Source organism: Cyprinodon tularosa, unplaced genomic scaffold, assembly GCF_016077235.1.
Source record: "Cyprinodon tularosa strain WSP-4 unplaced genomic scaffold, ASM1607723v1 ctg31, whole genome shotgun sequence".
Taxonomy (NCBI): Eukaryota; Metazoa; Chordata; class Actinopteri; order Cyprinodontiformes; family Cyprinodontidae; genus Cyprinodon; species Cyprinodon tularosa.
Window position 1 is genome coordinate 2084481 of NW_024039019.1, and position 17344 is coordinate 2101824.

Consider the following 17344-nt stretch of genomic DNA (forward strand, 5'->3'; position numbering starts at 1 on the left):
TGCCATCATGTCAATATGGACCAAACTCCCTGAGGAATACTTCCAGCACCTTGTTGAATCTACGCCACGAAGAATTGAGGCAGTTCTGAAGGCAAAAGGGGGTCCAACCCGTTACTAGCATGGGGTACCTAATATAGTGGCCGGTGAGTGTACATAAAGTAGTTGATGAGTGCCATTGATTGATTATAATCATATCGTTGAGAAAACAAGTGAAGAATTAAGTATGATCAAAGCATTAACAGATTGGGGAAAAAGCAAAGTCCTAAAGGAGGGTTGATGAATGATGAAAAAGTTTTAGATTAGTAGAAATTACTTTATTATTATTACTTTACTTTAAAATTATGAGTTGTTTTAACAGTGATATTAATAATATGGATCATTATGAGTTTGCATGTTTTTATAACCTGTATTGCGTTAGTTTTTCTCTGAGTGACAAAGCTCAGAGGTTAATTGGCTTCTGTGTGTCGGTGAATTGCTCCCGTGTCGTTCTGTTTCACCATGTGATGGACTGTCAATCTGTGAAGGAAGCATCTCATCCAATGACCTGCCAAAATTTTGTTTGTTTAAAAAACAAACTAAGATACAATTCAAGAAACTGGTAATGCTTCTTTTTTATTAAGTGAAATTTTTTGCCAAAACATTGCATACAAATAAAGCATGAAATAATAATAATAATAATAATAATAATAATAATAATAATAATAATAATAATAATAATAATAATAATAATAATAATAATAATAATAATAATATGTAGATTTGCTGAAATTTCTTTTGTTGCTTACTTTTATGCATAAAAGTAGCAGTTGCATGAATCCATTTTGGCTGTAATCTCTCATTTGTATATGAACCAACAAATATTTGCTTGGATAAAAACAAAATAATCTGGTGGATAACAGATGCGATGACGTGAACCGTCACGTGACGAGACTACTGCGCGCTTCTTAACTTCCGATTTGTTTTTGGGATGCAGTTCATTCGACATTCTTAAAAATATGTCGTTCATTTAGATCATATGACGTTATACTGCCGTTATAATATGGATATTGTTATCATATGTTTTAAGAGATAATTTTCGTTTAACGTTTCCTCCATCTCAGTCGGGTTAAACGCATTTTAGAACCTACCTTGCGTCGCATAAGGGAAGAGCTGGTCAAAACAGTTGAATCGTTCAGCTAATGCGAACAGCCCCTGCCCGGAAAGCTAATTTCAGGCGCCTGGCTAACCCTTGTCAGGGAAATACCACAGGAGACAAGTGTTTGTCGACTCATGTTTTTAGCTATTTTTCTTAAGTTATCGTTTTGTCACTAGAAGACGCAGCGAGTGGAGGTGAATTTACTATAATACAGGTAGGTGAACGGAATATTTATTCATGGAAAGTGGAGGAGAGAGAGAGGAAAAGAAGGCGTTGTTGATTGGAGTCTCAGGCAGGGAAGGCCTGTGATGAATTGGATTTGCATGTGGATGGTCGTTTGGTGCATGGCGCGTGTTTTGAAGCTGCTTATGGAGAAATGTCCTGGGCCGTGAGTAGTGAGGAAACAGGAAGCGATTCTTGTGGGATGGAAGAGGGAAATAGTGACAATGAAGGTTGGAAGATAGCAACACCAAAAAATGAGAAAAAGCGGAAAAAACAGAGATCAGTTCAAGGGGAATCTAGTTCAGAACAATCCAGTGATGATTATTCCATACATTCCACAGCACAACAAAATGAATTCAAAGTCATATTCAAAGTCGTTAATCAGGCAGACTCTTTTACAAATTGGAATCCGGTTCACTTAACAAAAACCATCAATAAACTTGTCGGAGAAGTCAAAGGTGCCAGAATTCTGTACAGTGGAGACCTGCTAATTAACTGCAGAGACAGCGCCCAGCAAGGCAAAGCAATACGGATCAACAAAATTGACGGGATAAGAGTTCAGTGCAGCTTAATGGAGAACAAAAAGATCAGCAGGGGAGTCATTGGAGGAGTTCCTCTAAAAATTTCTGAAAAAGAGATTCTGGAAAACATAAGCGGTGCAAAAGTAAAAGAAGTAAAACGGTTAAAAACAACAAGAAACGGAGAAAGATCTGACAGTTTATCTGTGCTAATTAAATTCGAAGAAGAGCAATTACCAAGCAAAGTATTCATCGGTTACATAAGCTATAATGTCAAAATCTACAATCCTCCACCATTGAGATGTTTCAAATGCCAAAAATTCGGTCACATTGCAGCAGTTTGTAAAGGGAAACAGAGGTGTGGAAGGTGTGCAGGAGAACATGAGTACGGAAAATGTGGAAAAGAAGCTAAAATAAAATGCTGTAATTGTGGTGGAGAACATACTGCTGCTTATCGCGGCTGTGAAGCAAGCAAAAGGTCTGAGGAAATTAAAAAAATGAAATTTGAGCTCGGAATAACCTACGCTGAAGCTGCAAAAAGGATCCCATCTCAGTCAGAAAAACCCAAACCTACAGTTCAACACACGGCAAATTCCAAACCTCTAGAGAAATCTCTAAAAATTGATGAAGACTCACTTATTGTTAAAAAGACAAATTTTGTTCTTTTCATGGTAGAAGTGATTAACTGTACTGCACAGACAACAAAAAAAACGGAAAAAATCAAAATAATAGTGAAGGCTGCAGAAAAATACCTGGACATTAAAGATTTGAACTGGGAGATGGTTGGAAGTATGATGGGAGGACCGATGGGACCATCAGAAACTGGCAGAGTTACGATGACCTAGAGTAAATTAAAATTATATGGGCAAATGTGATTTAGTATTATGTTGGTTTAAGTTACACAGGTTTTTTTTTTTTTTTTTTTTTTTTTTTTTTTTTTTTTTTTTTTTTTTTTTTTTTTTTGGGGGGGGTGAATCGTTTCCTGTTTTCTTGCTTTACTCCATATCAGTTGGTGGCGGTAATGCACAATTCACAAGTCTGCCAACCGCCATAAAATCCCATAAGAAGAAGAATATTTATTCATTTCTGCTACAGACTGCAGACAAAAACACGCTGAAAGTTAGCTGATGGGCCAGAGATAAGTCTTCAAATAGTCAAAGTGGCTGCTGAATTACACAGCATGTATACTTAATTAAAAACAGTAAACGTTTAGTCTTCAGTTATGTTTAAATCATTAGCATTGTGTCTCTTATTTAGCTTAAGCTAATGTTTGAATGGTGATGATGGATAATTCTATATGTTTGGCTGTTAATCCTTTTTGGTTCAGGAATTTGCTAATTTTGTCCCTGAGTCTTTAGTAAATGTCGGACTTTTTTATCATTTCCTGACTGGAAAAGGCGTTAAAAGTTGAAGAACTGATAAACAAAACCAGAATGGAAAGTTTAGGCTGACAGTGACCCTGGATTTTGATCATTCCCAGTCTGGGACCCAAATGGCGCCTGGGCGGCAGCTATTCTAGCACATATATTATTATTATTATCTGTCCTCTTATTCTTAACCTTCTTATCTGTTCTTTTGTTTTTGCTGCTAAAAAACTGCGTAGTTCTTGAAAACACTGGATGGATGAAACCCTCATCTACCTCCATTAATTGATCCCAGAGGTAATCAGTCAAGCAGGGACAAATTATTTTTTTCCTAGACCATTTAGTTACTAAAGAAGGCAGCAGTGACCATTCTCCAATCTGAGCCTTGGATCTTTCCAGCTTTCCAGCTTTTTTGTTGTTTCTGTGATGAACTGCTTGAAGGCATGTCCTGATGCAACTTTTTAAATTTCCGATGCACAACCAGTGTTGCAGGTTTGAGAACTGACTGATACGGATATTGAGCCGATAACGATATTGATACGATATCAGCATGAATCATACATCCTTTTATTACTGATTGTATATTGTAGCATGTTAGGAAAGGCTTCATTAAGCGATATTACTTAAATTGAGAACAAAAGGTTTGAGAGTAACTGACCCATGTAATATTAACCAGTGGGTTAGAGGAAGTTTAACTAGAAGCAGAGTTTTTTTCTTATCAGCTTCACACTTTTGGAGATTTGAGATAATATCAGATGGTTATCTGATATTAATATCTGACCAGGACTCCCCTGCCTGCCAGTTTAAGTTGTTATGGTATATCTGCTCAGTGGAACAGTGGGTAGCGCTGCTGCCTTTCAGCAAGAAGGCCCGGGATCTTTCTGCATGGAGTTTGCAGGTTTTCTCCGAGTACTCCGGCTTCCTTCCACAGTCCAGAAACGTGACAGTGAGGTTAAATGGCTTCTCTAAATTCTCCTTAGGTGTGAGTGTGTGCATTAATAGTTGTTTGTCCTGTTTTGTTTGTCTCTGTGTTGCCCTGCGATGGACTGGCGACCTGTCCAGGTTGTACCCCACCTCTCGCCCGTAGACAGCTAGAGATAGGCACCAGCACCCCTCGCGACCCCACTTGGGATTAAGTGTGACAAAAGATGGATGGAGTATCACACTGAAGTTTTCCTTTCACTTCATAAACAATCCATATCTTTCTCGCTGTCTGTCACATAAAAAAACAGTGAAGTTTGGGATTGACAATAAAGAGGCTTGTCATTTATAATAAAACAGCAAAGGGGTTCTGTTTTTATTTCTTCATCATGCCGAGTGATTTTACAAGTTATCTGCTTGAGACAGACTACCACCTTCTGAGCCGTATTTCCATACAGCTTAAAATGCTCTATGCACAGTCAGGTTAAGTTGTAAATAAAAACATGTGAGAGGTTTGCAGTTTGTTTCTCCTGGCTTTGTGTTTGTTTTGTATTAATGTTTGTCGTACATGTTGCTTATACTTCTGCTGTTGTGTAATTCCTGTAACTGTTTGTTTTCTGTGTTTCAGATAGAAGATGGAGGGTGACAATTGCACTTTTCCTTCAGATCTGTCAGATGATCATTCGCAAAGAGGAAGCGTTGCTTCTTCTGCAACCCTTTCCCGCGGTACGGTGCAAACCACTCAGCATGGAGAATAATTGAGCTAGAATTAAAACAAAAGTCCTCAGTGTGGTGTTGTGAATAACTTTTAGCATTTTTCCCCACAGCTCAGGATGTGCTGGTGTATGTGTTTGGTGAGAGCGCGGTACATTTAACTTTGGAAGGGTTAGGCAGCATCTCCGTGCAGGAGTTGGGCCGCAGCGTTCGGGAGACTCTGCAGATTCCCGATTCCGCACAGGATGCATTTGCCTTTTGGCTCTGCTCTCCGCTGCTCGGCAAGAACCTGTTTTTATTAATCGTTTTGGGGGATAGTTTTATATTTTTATTTAAACTGAAATACAGCTCACCCAATTAACTTTAAACTTTTTTTTTTCTTTCTATTGTGCAGAGCTGCAGCTAAAGGCGAGGCATCAGCCTTACAAACTGTGCCGGCAGTGGCCGGATTTGCTCTATCGATTCACTGAAGCGTCAGAAGATGACATTATACAAGGTGGGACCTTGAAGCAAGGCTCTTTTTACGAAAATACTCATGGGGTGGGGCCCTTTAACACTGAGTTTGCATAATTTCTATGAGTGCCATTATTTTTTTCACAAATGCACGACCTTCCTGGAGAAAACATGCTAATTAGTTTAAAGTTTAACTGAGACATACCGCACTGTGGGACAGTAAAGGTTTTTCTTATCTTAAATAAACAGATGTGTGTAGGAATGAGCATCAGCTGGCATTGCTGCTTAGCGGTATGCAGCCTTGGCTAACTGCAGTGTTTGGCTCTCTTTGCTTCTATCTACAAAATACTTAAAATCAGATAACACCATAAATCAGCGTCTTAGTGTTTAGTCTTAATGTAAAATTTATTTTCTTTTTTCTTTTTTGCAGCTAAGAATCAGTTTAGATAAAATTTCTTTAACAGGATTTTAAGAGAAAAACGATGAGAACTTGGCTGAATCTGTTTCCCTAAAGTCACATAGATTGTTTATTAGATGCTGCTTATAGCCGGTTTTGTTTTGCACTGGTTTCCTCTCCCCTCCCAGCTTATAAATTGTTGTTTGGTTGGCTTTACAGAAGGTAAGCAGGCTGTCATCCATGATTACAGTGAATTGCAGGAAGTTGAGGCAGCAACTTTATAAAGCACTTCCCGAGAAAGGAAAAAAAAAATAGATTTTTCTATAAACTTTAAACAGATCAACCTTTACAGATGGCATGAAGTCAGCTTTAATGTGGATTGTTTAACCTTCCTGTTATCGTTGCAACTCCACCTTGTTGAAGATTTTACCCCACTGTCAAACTAAAATACAACATAAACTTCAATGAGTGTTAACAATAAAATAACGACATAAGAATGTAAAACATATACAGGGAACCCTCGCTATAACGCGGTTCACTTTTCACAGTCTCGCTGCTTCACGGATTTGCATCATGCATTGTGTTCTGCATTCTGATTGGCTAAACAGTCTCTTTGCGTTATTTGTAAAAAAAAAAAACAACAGCAACAAACATTTATATAGTACTTTTATTTGTTAAACCAATGCTTGGACCTGTAAAAAGTTTTTGTTCCTTGAGTTCAATGACTTATGGAGTATTTCATTGTATAATAACTGTAAAAATATAAAGGTTTCTACTTCACGGATTTCACCTATCGCGGGTTCTTTTCATGATAAACGAGGGTTCACTTAAACATACTTCGCTAACTGAGTCATAATTGGAGGTAGAAAAAGGTCTTCAAAAATACTTTTAGGTATTAAACTGAACTCAATCCTCCCTTTTCTGTTGCCACTTGTTATATTACTCATGCTTCATTGGGGGGTGTGCATCCTCTTCATGAGCACCAATGGAACCAACATTCTGTATATTAGTCCCTACTTAGAAATATCAAAGAATAAATGTTCCAATGATGCAGCAATATGGAGAATACAAATGTAAAAAATAAATCAACTGAAATTGCTGCAGTAAAAACGTGTGCTGTGTATAAACCCTAATTTCCAGAGAGTCCTCTGTTACTGCAGGGAAGACTAAAGCCTCTTAGGGGGCGTAGATCTGCTGAAGATTCGGATATAACTGCAGAATCATCGGGTGAAATGCTGTGTGACTAGTTTACTGCTATTGTGGGTGGAATCATTCAGAAAAGGAGGCGATATAAAAGGACCAAGAACGGCAGTCATCTTAAACCTTTAAGCATGATTTTATTTCACTGGTTGAGGATGATGATGAGTAAGGTGATCAGCCCGAAGGAAGAGCTTGTTGATGATCTGATGGTATCTCGGTCACCATAACATTCACCCCATAACTTTTCTATTATCGGTCGACATTTTGACGCCTTCTGTTACAGAAGCTGCAGGTTTTGACTGTGAACAATTGAACGGTTTAGAGGAGGCTTTGGATTAGCAGATGATGCAGCAGCTTTTACTCAAACATCTGTGTTTGGGAGGAGGAGAGATTTAGATTAAAGAGCACCATCCCTACAGGCCACCGTAGAGATTGAAAAGTATTGCTTTTCTGCTAAGGATGCACCATGACTTCACCACATTCTAGAAACTAGTGCACAGAGAAGGGGTTTAATGACCCACAGTACACTAAAGAAGAACCACAGTAATTCCAGGCTGTGGTTGAGCCATTCTAGAGGAGAAAATCTGTGGGGGAAGTGGAAGTTTCCGGTTGCTTAACAGCAGCAAAGAAACTCAAGAGGTCATGAGAGTTTCTGTAAAAGGGAGTCGACCTAAATCCACCGATGGAAACCTCATAACCATTAACAGGAAGCATTTTTTGCTTTATTGTCTGTTATTTGCTTATGTTTTGAATAACAAAATTCTGTCCTTGTAAAAGTTGCACATGACTCAGTTTTTTAAACAATTTAATTAAACTGGTCTTATGCTTCATATTCTGTCTTCACATGGAATGGAATTAATATTATCAGCTGAATATTTTGTCAACATACCGGCTTGCTTTCTTTGTCCTGTTTGCTGAAACTTCATTTGAGATTTTAGATAACACAAAGGTCTTGATGTTATGTAATCGTTTAATAGAAATCATATTTCCGTATCTGTGGAATTTGGCTTCCAATGGTGGTTTAAAAACATTAAAAAATAACAGTAAATAACAAAGCACAACAAGGTCACAAACGGACAGGCATAGTACCTGCTTCTTTTTTTTTCTTTTTGTTCGATGAATCTAAACATTTACGAATGATAGTTGTAGGTAGAAGTCAAATTTCAAGCTTTTTTGATAACTTATGAGGAGTTAGTTTAAATAAAAAGGCCTCCACAGACCTCGATGTTTTTGTTATCCAAGTTCACCAGACTGTAACAGTTCCTGTGGGATTAGAGAAGCTTTCTCTGCATAAAGCACGTCACAGTCTGGTGAGACACAGAACCAAAATCAAAGGTTTCACAACAGAAAACTGGTGTTCCTCACTAGCAGAGCTTTAAAATCTCCCGGTGACCCTGCCTGCTGTTATTATTTTACATTTTTTTAGGAAGCAAAGTGGAATGGCTCACATGTTAAAGGCTTGCTTAAAGATAAAAGTGACAGTGAAAACTAAAAATAAAGAAGCAGGATAGCAAAGGAAGTATATGGCTGCTTATGAATATATTTTTGATGGTTGCCAGCCTCTGCTGAGTGGATTGGGTTATTTGTAGCCTCAGTGCTGCGCTCTGAATGAATGGGTCTCGGTTGGAATCAAATTAAATGACCTTAAAATCAGCAGACACTGACGCATCTTTTGTTTTTTGTTTCTCTTCCACAGATGAGCCGTATCTGCAGTACAGACGAAATGTGTTTTACCCCAAATCTAAAGAGCTGCAGGTAGAACCAACAATAAAGCGTTTATGATTCTTTAGGAGTAAAGTGTATTGATTTGTTATATGAAGTATGAAAGTGTTAAAAAAGAATGCCAACATCACAGATGTGTCAAACTCCTGCACAGATCGAAGATGAAGGGGTGTTGAGACTTCTTTTTGAGGAGGCCAGGAGCAACATCCTCACTGGCCGATACCCTTGTGACCCCGAGCACTGGGCGGGGCTTGGAGCCTTGACCCTCGCTCTTGAAGAGGGCGCTGGACTCGACAACCAGCAAAGCACAGCTAAAATTAGGTAAGTGAGCTTAGCCTGAAGGCTGGAGATCTGATTGAGTTAATGTTTAACAGTCTAACCAGCAGCCCGAGTCGTTCTACGCTGTTCTTATGCACTGGTTATGGACCCGTTAAGGTTCTACTGGCTAATGCTGTTTTCTGCTGCTTGAAATCTGCTCAGCAGGTTCACTTTGTGGCCAATTTCAGTTTTCTTCTTTCAAACCTCATCACAAGCTTGTGTGTTAACAGAAAATGAAGAATTAACCTCATTTATGCATCAGGGGTCTGTCGGTTGTATCTGATTTATTTTGCTTTTAAAGGCATTTTATAGAGTCTTAAATAGTTTTCTTCGTGGAGCAAAGAGTTGAAGTTTTTAGCTTTAATGCTTGAGGTTTTTTTCTTGTATTTGATCTGTAGATATCAAATTTAGAGCCATAGTTGATAAGTAGTCCTCTGATTTTTGGATTATGTCTTTAAACCTGATTTAGGTTCAGTTGTAAAATATGACAACATAAAAGATAGTTTGGATCAAAGTTATATAGTAAAACTAAGCACCAACTTCCATTAAATCTGTCCCTAAAAGATTTATTTTGCAGCTCTTGGTACTTTTTGGTGCATTCAGTGAACATCCACCTGCATCATTAAAATATTATCTATGTAGGTTCTATGTCTTTTTTGTTTTGCGGTGCTTTTAGGTTGAGAACTCTCAAGTTGGGATTCTGCTGAGTTTTCCAGCAGCTGTAAAGGTAGAAAGTGGCAGAATGACTGAGGATTATAAGCTTGAAGTGTCCCTCTGTTTCTGCTTTGGAGCCTTTTTTAGTCAGATCTCACAAACTTTGTGACACCTTGGCTCAAGGAAAGAGAAGAGAAGTTTGTTTACTGCTGCCACATGTCGATGTGCCTCAGGGTAAGGTACTTAAGTAGCCCACCCATCTGCGAATAGAAGACTGTGGCTCTACTGTCAATTGCTTTAAGTATTTGATGTTTACATTCGATTTACCATTCGTCAGTCCTTTTTAATAAATCTGGACCTTCTTTTTTTTGTTTTTAAAACCTAAGAGTTTCCCCCTGGGACTGGAGGTGAGCGATAGGATTTCAAAGCATGAAATAACAGAACATTATATTATTTATAAAGCAAATTATCTTCCTTGTTGTTTTATGCACTTTGATAGATTATTCACTTTTATTTTATTTTATAGAAATGCTCTCATGTATAAAGAAGAGCGGTCTGTCTCATCATTGTCATAGTACACTGCAAAAAATTTAAATCTAAATAAGTAATTTTTCCTTAAAATAAGTGAGGTGTTTTTTGTTTTTGTTTTTTGAATGGAGGAAATTGAGACACTTTGCCAATGGAACAAGACAGTTTCCATTTAAAATAAAAAAACACAATTGCATTGTCTTATTTCAAATGCAAATTATCTAATTATCTTATTTTAGGAATAAAAATACTAATTCAGTTGGCAAATCCTCTCATTTTACCACTCAAATTATGGGTAAATACATTTAATTTATGACATTTGTACTTACTTCAAGAATTTTTTTTTGCAGTGTACAATGAATCCCGATTTTCCACTTCATCAAGCATGAAAGTTGTAGTTTGTTTGGTTTAAATACAAAACCAAAAAGTTGAGAGAAGTTTTCTCTAAATTTCAGAAATCAGAAGAAAAAAGTGAGCAAAGTGCTGCTAAACATTGAGCGATTGTGGCTTGCTGATGGCCAGAGGAAACGCAAACTGTCAGAACGGATTCACTCTGATTGCTTTTTTAGCAGTAAGGTCATTTTGAAATTTGTTAAGAAAAGCTTTAGCTTTGAAAATTAAAAGCTCCATACCAAAAACACTACTGAATTATCAGCTAAAAAATGGTTTTATTGTGTGAAAAAAAAAAAAAAACTGGGATCATTCTTTTGTGCATATTAGTTGACCTTCCTTTTCTTTAAAAAACATAGGAAACAATATAAATGTAAAATTAAATGAATTTATTTAACAATTGTGCATAAAATCAAACCAAAAAGTTCTCTGAAAAAAAAAAAAAGTGTCATTATCATTATCAAGTATCATCTCTGTGATTTTTTTTTGGCCTGTATACTGTTACATTGAAAAATGTGAAGTTAGCTGTTTTCCGCTGCTTCCTTTTTGTTTGCCGAGTCCGATAATCTCAGCATTTTCCTTGTTATGAAACTTCTGGAGTTGTTTCATTAAGTTGGTGGTGTTATAGTTAAAATGACCGTGTTGTGTTGTTGCCACATGATGGCAGAGCATAGCATAGAGTTAGAATGAATAGATCGGCCCCTATATAGAGTCAATTTTCACCGATACCAATCTATTTTTTTCCCCTTATATCTGGACCGATATCGGATCGGTGCATCCCTACCTTTTTATTCCACCTAATGTCCCACATTTCTGTTACATTAGTGTAAAAACTTTATATCAGTTTCAGTTTACATTCATTTCAGTTTTGAGACTAAAATAAAGACTAAGCATCAGACTGGTACAAGCAAATATACCAATCATATACTGATTAATCACTTAATTGCTCACTAAAAAGTCCCCACACTACCCTGCATTTTACATTTGTCCACTTCTAATTGCTCTGTGCAAACAAACTGGATCTATGTATCTTTTTAAGGATGCATCTTTTAATATGTCTCTAATGCACTGGAAATAGCCATGACTCACAAAAAGGAATGACTTAAAAACCACAAGTCAAAGCCATGGTGTTGCTGTTTCTATGTAACCCTGTTTACTGCTATACTAATAACATGGCCATTTCTGGATTAACTTCCTTTGTTCCGGTTTGTGGAAACCATCAGCATTTTAGTTGTGCTTGATACAAGTTTGTAAAATTGACAATATTAATAAAAATATATATATATTTTGCATGTTTTCTGTGTTTCTCTAATGACCATGATCTAATCAAAATAGTCTGACTGTATCTTTGCCTTACGATCCACCTCTGGAGCAAATGATCACTTTACTTATAGTGAACATGTCATTGCAAAGTAAAACCCAAGATTTTGTACTTGGGGGTACAAACAGTGAATCATCACACATGAAGTGGCAGAATTTCATTTTCCCTTTGCCCTCTGATGCGCACAGGGAAAAGAAGTTGTCTTCCTTCGTGCCAGCTCACGTTGCCGTGGGAAGCGGTGGTTTTTTCTCCACCCTGCGGGGGAAATCGAGCCGCCAGGCAGAGCTGGAGCAGAAGCTCTCTGAGGAGTACAGAAAGATCAGCACATCCAGAGGGACTGCTCCTGAGCAGCGGGAGCTCCTGCACCAGTACCTCAGCATGTGTCACACTCTGCCTTATTATGGGTAAGAGCTGCTGTTTGTATGCCAATGCTGTCAGTAAACGGCTTCATTTTGTTTTAATGTTGTAATAAACTTTAAATCCGCTGACAGGTGCGCTTTTTTCTGTGGGGAGATTGACAAACCTGTGCAAGGCATCCTCCAGCGGGGGAAACGCAAAGCTGTCAGCGTTGGGATCTGCCTGGATGGAGTTTATGTGATGGATGTAAAGGAGAAGGTGAGGGGGGGTTGCTTTTTGCAAAGCTGGACAGCAATTAGTATTTTAATGACATACTTACGTTCTCCTTTCTCTTTTTGATCATGCTTCCTTGCAGCATGTGCTGCTCGGCTTACGTTTCAGCGAGCTTTCATGGGACCACAGTTACCCCGAAGAGGAGGGGGACTCGCACATCCTGTGGCTGGAGTTTGACGGAGAGGAAGACGGCACTCCTGTAAACAAGCTGCTGAAGATCTATTCAAAACAAGTAAGAAAAACGGGGGAATTAGTAAAATAATCACATTATAGCCACAGGTTTCAGGGTTATGCTGTCATTTAATGTGATAAACGCAAAGTACAAATTATAAAACAGTGGAAATGAAAGGTTTCAAGACCTCTTTACAAGGAAAACCGAATGGACTACCCCTGTCTGTGATAAAATGTCTTAGATTTGGACAAACCTTATTGTCCTATAAATCTGGCCTTTATGAAAGGAAACTTTTCATAAGGAAGCACAGCACATGTCTGGGGTACATATTCCAGTCAGGTAAGACCAAAGTTAAACTTTTAGGCGCTTGTGTGTCAGAAAAAACGAAGGCAGATCTTCCTGATCAAACCATCCTCACCTTAAAACATGGCGGTGCTGGAAGCTTTTAGCAGAGTAGGAACACAGAACAATCCTGGAAGAACACCTGATGGAGGCTGTAAAGCCCCTGAGACTGGGCTCTAGTTTTACCTTCCAAATATTGTTTCTGATCTAGGTTGACTCCAATGGAGTTAGGTTCGCAGTATCTGGATACATTCGATTTTGAGGTGTTGAAGAGATGTTTCTACAGTTGCAGGACACCTGTTAAGGACAGAAGTTAGACATTAATTGTTGAAGATTGAATTATATTCACATTCTGTAACGGCCTAGTCAAAGGTCAGACCTAAATCTGAGACTGAGGTTAGATTGGAAAGTTTTTCTGATCCAACTTTTAGGGGAAATGGCTATTTTTGTATGGCTTTGTTAATTCAGTATATTAGGGCACAAAGTGACGAGTCCAGTGTTCTGACATCATGGAAAGCTCAGCTGGGGAAAAAACTGATTTGGGAACCAGATGGTGAAAAGATGTTGTATAACCTTAGAGGTATTAAATCATAATCAGTCGGCTTTAATCCAAGGATGCCAGCATCACTGTTTATGTGCCTCCTCTCCTCTGATGGTTTAATAATATAGAGGATTAGAGATTTTGTTTTTATGTGGGATGCAGACGAGATCATTTTTGTTTCTTGCAGGCCGAGTTAATGAGCGGCTTCATCGAGTTCTGTGTGGAGCTGAAGACTGCAACAGAAGGGGGCGCCGCAGCCGAGACTGGTAGCGAGGCAGGCGTCTCTCAGGAGCCCGCAGGACAAGAATCCAGCACCAGGAACGGCCGCGGAGGAAGGCGCGGGATGCTGCAGAGGCAGGGCAGCGTGGTGTGCAGCCGGGTCCACTCCCTGAACACCATCAGCTACGTGGATAATGGTGAGCGCCAGAAAAGATCTTAAAAAAGAAAAAAAAAAACCCAAAGGGTCGATTCAAGCTTCCATTTTTTTTTTTTTTTAGGTAAAGAAATCAAACGCTTGAAGCCAAAAAGAGCTGCCTCATTCTTTGCTCGACAAGCCCCAGTGGCCACCTACTCTGCTGTGCAAACAGAGAGCCTGGAGCAGGGCTAAACGTCTCTGCATCGCTCCCTCAGTGACCAAACCTGAACATTTTCACACTGAGATTCAAACGTGGAAAATGAAACTTGCATACAAAGGACTCAAGGTTTTTTTTTTTAAACACTCTCTGAGCAAACTAAGGACCAAGTAAGCTGTATCTATGTGTGAGTATATCTACCTTTGAATTTGTGTACACTAAAAAGTTTATTAAGGCGAGAAACAAGATCTTTCTTCAAACTAAACCTGCAAAGATTGAACTGAATTTGCTGCAAGGCAGAAGTCCTTCCACTTCCTTCAAACCCTCTTCAATGGAGATGAGCCCCAAGGAAACTAAGAATATGTTTCTGAGCTTTTCTGCAGAGTGCAACACCTCAAAGGAGCATAAACTACCACAGTACCTCTTTCTTTTTTTAGCTTACGTCAAGAATGTTGCATTTTGTCCTGATGAACATTGGTGTTACAGCTTCCCCTCAGTCAGCATGACAAACACTTTTGAGGCGGGGGTGGTTCTAGGTTCTAATGACACTCTTCTGTTGGTTATTTGTTTTTTTTTTCACACTACCAGTGCATTTTTCTCATGATCAAGGCGGAGGTCAAGTAAGAGAAGTACTGGTAGAAACATAAAGGGTTATTTGTTATGGCAGCACATTTTCTGTGCTGCGGAGGTTTCTTGTGAGTACATTTATATTTCATATCATTTGTTAGTTTTATACGCCTATTTGCTCATATTTTACTCAAAGACTTGTAATAAAATCAAGTGCTAAATACTTTAGTAAAAAGACAGCTAACAGTACGGTGCTGTGCCTTACAAAAGCATCCTCACCCAGTCATCTTTTTTACTTATTTTGCACATTTCAAACAAAAACTTAACTGTATTTAATTAGTCGCTTACGCAATAGGCCAACATAAAGTATTTGATAACTGTAAAGTGGTGTTTGTCGGCATGCGTCTACCAGATTCTGCACATCTTCTGTAGAATAAGACGTTTTTGCTGTGACTTCAGTTTAGCAGCTGAACCAGCCTGGATGAATGGCATCTGGGAACAGAAATGTAAGTTTTTCCAAACCTTCTCAATTCGATTTAGATCCAGATTTTACCTGCTTTTTTAAACCCATAAGTATGCTTTAATATAAATTCTTACTCGTGTCTCTGGCTGTATATTTCTGGTCAACACCAACTTTCTAATCAGTTTCCAGTCTTGTGCAGCCTCTAAAAGCTTTTCCTCATGTTTATCCAGCTTCCTTTCTCCACCATAACAAATGCATGATGCTGCCACCATCATGTTTAACTGTTGTGTCCAGGAACAGTGTTAGATTTTAGTTCCTATGTGTCCTTTATCTACCACCTCACAAGTGTGCTCTAGTTTTCTTTCTGTCACACCAAATCCCATTAAAAAACTCTGACATTTGTGTTTTAATGTGATCAAATGTAAAACATTGGATGGAGTATGCTTTTGAAAGGCCAAGCATCTCTGTTTAGTTGGAGAGAACGTTTGAAGATAAATCTTTGGTATTATTTATTTGGTCTGTCCTGACAGGCAAAACGAAAGTAAAAATCCTGCAAGTTTATACCTGTGCCTCTTGTAAAATGTCAACTCATTTAACCTGATTAAACTTTCTTATGGTAAAGATTGATTAGATTTAAAGGGAGATTAAGCAACAGCAAACTAAGAGAACTTTTTCAGCTTTACAAAAAAAATTTCTACATTCCATCCTTTAGTGCTGTCCATCAGTGAGGCACTGGTGGATTTAGATAATGTAATATTGAAAAACGTCTGCAGATTTTTTTTTTTATATAAGAAAGCATCTCTAACTTCTGTGTAAATGGTGCATAAGACTGTACTGTATATATGTATTTTCACATCAAACCAAATCTGCCTGACCTCATGCAGTTCATTTAGTGACAAACCTCACTCCCCAAAATATGTGTTTTCTATGTAATGAACAGTCCTCGTGAAATACAGTCCCATTTAATAGGTGATAGCCTCACATATTCTTCCTCCTCTTCTAACCTGAATTTTTTTATTTTGAGCTCCTGATTGTATCTCAGCTACTGTCTGTAACCCTTAGCAGTCCCAAGTCACTGTTGCTAGCATACACTATGCATGACGCATTTTAGAACATTTCATTCCAACAACCTAATGTAATGTTGCACTAATACTAACATAGTCTTTCTAAACATGTTTCAATCTACTGACTGTTTTAGTTGGGTTGCTAATATGGTTGAATACCTTCACTTCCATCTTCGTATGTTTGTCTTTGTATGATAAAATAATTAAAAGTGAATGAAGAATTAAGTCTAGTTAGATACAAAGCAGTCGCTTTGCAGAAGCAGAAGTGCCTTTTTTTTAACTGAGTTGGTATCTGATTGCCTGTTTTTATCCTTGGAAATCAGGAACAAAAATGGTTTGTATGTTAACTTTCCTACTGATGTTGTCTTGTTGGCAGTCAGTTCTGCTGTCTTTAAAAAAAAAAAGTAAAATAAAGTAACGTGTTGGAAAATTGTGCTTACTACAACTAGAAACTGTGTACTTTATATTGAAGCCATATCCATTTGAACCAGCTTGATGCACGGTCAGAACTTTATTCTTAAACCTCTTTTATCACTAGTGTTGGTTTTGTTTTTTGTTTTTTTTAACCAAACATCCCACTTAGTTTTGCTTTACATTTAACTTTAAACATGTTCATTATTTATACTACATATGTTAATAAAATGTTGTAAAATATTTATGTTTAATGTGTATAAAATAATGCAAAGGGTTAAGATTTCCTAAGTACTTCTATATTCTTTCAAATGCTCCTTTATTTACTCTGATTTGAAAACTGACCAACTATGAAGACATTAAATGGTGAAACAGGTGAGGAGCTTCTGTTTGTTGTGTTCTGTGAGAAGGGAAAAAAATGAAACGTCCATAAAAATAAATAAGAAGAATCCTTGAAGTCTGAACTCCAAGTGGGAAGATTGGAGGTTTCTCGTCTGCTCTTTCAACATCCAATATGGCTGCTGTTCAACAAAGCAATGTAATATAATGTAAAACTTTTGTCATACTTCTTAGAGTTAGTATCCTGTCTCTTTTTGTACTCATGCATACTTTTAGTCTGGTGATCATGTTCTTTTAGTGTTTGCATGAAACTTTTATATACATCGCTTTTAGCTTATACAGTATACACTACCACTAATTCTCATTAACCTGATGCTACTATTTGT

At 37.9% G+C, this 17344-nt stretch overlaps 1 protein-coding gene across 1 annotated transcript; it reads left to right on the plus strand.

The window, feature by feature from the left end:
• Positions 1 to 1055: 1055 nt before the first annotated feature.
• frmd8 (FERM domain containing 8) lies at positions 1056 to 16862 on the plus strand. The gene is made up of 11 exons (XM_038292276.1): positions 1056 to 1349; positions 4789 to 4886; positions 4988 to 5155; positions 5269 to 5370; positions 8621 to 8679; positions 8801 to 8967; positions 12046 to 12261; positions 12349 to 12472; positions 12570 to 12719; positions 13730 to 13958; positions 14040 to 16862. The coding sequence occupies exons 2-11, from the start codon at positions 4796 to 4798 to the stop codon at positions 14147 to 14149; spliced, it is 1416 nt and encodes a 471-aa protein (XP_038148204.1). The 5' UTR covers positions 1056 to 1349; positions 4789 to 4795; the 3' UTR covers positions 14150 to 16862.
• The last annotated feature ends 482 nt before the right edge of the window (positions 16863 to 17344 follow it).

What these genes read in the sequence shown, in the direction of transcription:
- frmd8 (XM_038292276.1), top strand. Translation starts at nt 4,796, where the DNA reads ATGGAGGGTGACAATTGCACTTTTCCTTCAGATCTGTCAGATGATCAT. An exon ending in AGAAGATGACATTATACAAG is followed by an intron (nt 5,371 to 8,620) that starts GTGGGACCTTGA and finishes TCTCTTCCACAG; the next exon opens with ATGAGCCGTATCTGCAGTAC. An exon ending in TGATGGATGTAAAGGAGAAG is followed by an intron (nt 12,473 to 12,569) that starts GTGAGGGGGGGT and finishes GCTTCCTTGCAG; the next exon opens with CATGTGCTGCTCGGCTTACG.